General features: G+C 38.9%; 1 protein-coding gene across 1 annotated transcript in view; it reads right to left on the reverse strand.

Annotated features, from left to right (window-relative positions):
- myl2a (myosin, light chain 2a, regulatory, cardiac, slow) overlaps positions 1 to 859 on the reverse strand; it is a 2,901-nt gene extending 2,042 nt beyond the window's left edge. The window contains exons 1-2 of the mRNA XM_088422906.1: positions 714 to 859; positions 381 to 473 (exon numbers count right to left, since the gene is read on the reverse strand). Of these exons, the coding sequence (XP_088279032.1) occupies positions 381 to 473; positions 714 to 716 (96 nt within the window). The 5' untranslated portion in view covers positions 717 to 859. The remainder of the gene's footprint in view (positions 1 to 380; positions 474 to 713) is intronic.
- Between the last annotated feature and the right edge of the window lie 1,899 nt (positions 860 to 2,758).

Raw genomic sequence — 2,758 nt, forward strand, 5'->3', positions numbered from 1 at the left:
CAAACAAAATCATGACTTTCACAGCAAGCAAGCAATTTTATTCATCCTGAGACATGACCTAATAATGTGTCCAAAGTTGTGTCCATTCTTCTCAATAAAAGGTTATTACACCCATTGAAACATGTGAGACATCATTGGAAAGGCGAGGATGTCCTCTATTGAACACAACAGGACTTAGCTGGCTTAAATGAGTCAAAATATTAAGACAAAAAAAACACACACAAATTGATAAGGTGGAAGACAAGCAAGATGAGAGAGATTTTGAGGATCCATGTGTGAGAAGGTTCTGATATCTTATTTTTTATTTTATGTCCAATCAGTAATGAGACCCAAAATGACATTTCTTTTTCAAACATCACCAAATAGCTGTTTGAACTCACCTCCTTGAATTCCTGAATCTGGGCCTGCTCAAACATGGAGAACACATTGGAATTGGCTCCCTCTCCGGTTCTCTTCTTGGCTTTTTTGGGGGCCTGTGGATCAAAATAAAGAAGTTATGGCCATCATTGAACAAAAGGTGGTGTTCTTCGGAGATCTATTTACTTGAATAAAGTGCAGCATTAATTCAATTATAATTTATGTCACCGAAGTGATGATGCAAAGAAGATAACATCACACCAACTTTAGCAAGTTAAAAGTCGTTTTTCACCAATAGCTAAAAAAAATGTCATGCAATAAAATTTGAGATGGAAATACACTCAAGAGTGACTTACCATGGCTGGACAGCTGGGAGGTGAGGACAACAATGATGCCAGTGAACAATGGGGAGAAGGTGGGTGGCCTTTTGTAGCCCCCCAGATCTCATCTCCACTGGATGATATTTATAAACGATGTCCTCTTTAGGAAGTGACAGGTAAATGATGCTTTGAAGGCCACATACTGTATTTCATGCTCGCTCTCTCTCACACACACACAAACACACCGCCACACATTTTTTTTTTCTCAGTAGTGAGCGTAATAACAGGATTAGAATATCTGAAGCAGACTGAAGGTTAAAGTTTCATCTACTGTATCTGCAGAACATCAACTGTGACTTGATAGCTTATTGTATGCAACAGTAACAAAACAATAAGTTTGAGTGAATGTTTCGCTGAAAAAATCTTTGGCTCTCTTTGCCAATAAATATTTATACTGTTGGAAAGCCTGTTTGTTTCCATCTTAAATGATGCCCCATTTTTAGACTACTTGTTAAGAAGTGTAATGTAAAATAACTGGCACTATCGTCTGCTTATTATTGGCTGATGCTTGAAGGACCATAATCGGCCGATCTAATCTGTTGGCCGATTAACCGGTCAGGCCATAGTTGTGATGGTGGCAAGATATTATGACTAGACAACCGATGTAGTTTAAAACCCCCCCAAACAAAACAAGAAATCGCACGCTGCCACCAACGAGCTCAGCAACAATCGGCGGTAGCCGTTCAAGTATGCGCAGCTAAATAAACACGTCCTTACAATGTGAGCACGCTTCATTAACAGGTCCTCTCGCATTGACACAAGGTTCCCAGGTCAAGAAAAGTGAGCGTGTGAGAATGAGCCGAGGTGAGGAGGTGACGCCACGTGAGCGAGAGCTATATCGAGAAAGGCGCTCCCGGCAGCGGCTGTCAAATAAAACGCGGTTGATGGCCTCGCGGCAGATGTCAGGGGTGTCATGTCACAAGCGTAGCCAGGTCACAGTTATTGTTACCCGGAGGAGGGCGGGGGACAGACGCACGCTATTGTTGAAAGCAGCTCTCCTCCGTTTGTGATTTGTGAGCAGTCAAAGCAGCTACTGTGGCTGGAATGACGAGCCATTGTCTCCCCGTAGGCTGAGCGCCGGGATGTACGTACTTCCCTAAAAATAGAACGACCTCTTCAAACACAACCGACATGGACAAATGGTCACATCGCTGCCGGCACTTATGGCCTGGAGGTGATTAAGGAAGCCCAAGTAAGGAGGGAAATATACAGTAGTAGAGCTGGAAAAAAAAGTTGAAAGTTGATTTGTATTGCTTTTTTCTTTTGTTAATGTTCAAAAGGATGCTATATATTTTATAGATAAAGGATTTTATGGATAATAATCTTATTTATACTCCGGACCTCGAGTGGGGGGCTTGAAAAGTTTTCTCTTTCCAAGGGGGGCTTTGTAAAATATAATTGAGAAGCACTCTTGTAGTCCATGAAAGTAGGTAGATTATCTTTTGTGTTCATTCTAAATAAGATGTCTGCAAAGATTTGCTTTTAGTTTGGAAAAACGAGAACCAAATTAGTAATTGAACGAGTATCAGAAAGGTTGCTGAGTCCAATTCTTGTTGTGTCATATTGCTTAATTGTTTATTTTTAATCACTAAACAATAAAGTACCACATAAACAACAACAACAAATGGTTAATAAACTTTAACTGGGGCAAATTGTTTTGTAATACACTTTGCTTATTTTTTTAAATCGTTTGTAAGAATTTTTAAGTGACAGCCCAACTTGTAACTTTAATTCCTATTGTGTAAAATGTATTAAAGTTGTGCCTTTATGGTGACTTTTTTTCAACTTTTGTTACTTTTGTTTTTTAAAGTGTCCTGTCTCAACAATTTAGCATTTCATTGTAATCTAATTGTTTAGTATTTTTTAAAATCACTAAATAATACTTAAGAACAGTAAACTAATTGGGGGGAAACCTGTTTTGTAATGCAATTTAATGAAAAATAAAACTGAGAATAGAATAGTCCACTCTCAAAAACTTCGATAGCAACAGCCAAAGTACATAGGAAATAGACATACAAGGG

This window comes from Hippichthys cyanospilos, chromosome 9 (genome assembly GCF_059441005.1).
Source record: "Hippichthys cyanospilos isolate Australia breed blue-spotted pipefish chromosome 9, RoL_Hcya_1.0, whole genome shotgun sequence".
In the NCBI taxonomy this organism is placed as follows: Eukaryota; Metazoa; Chordata; class Actinopteri; order Syngnathiformes; family Syngnathidae; genus Hippichthys; species Hippichthys cyanospilos.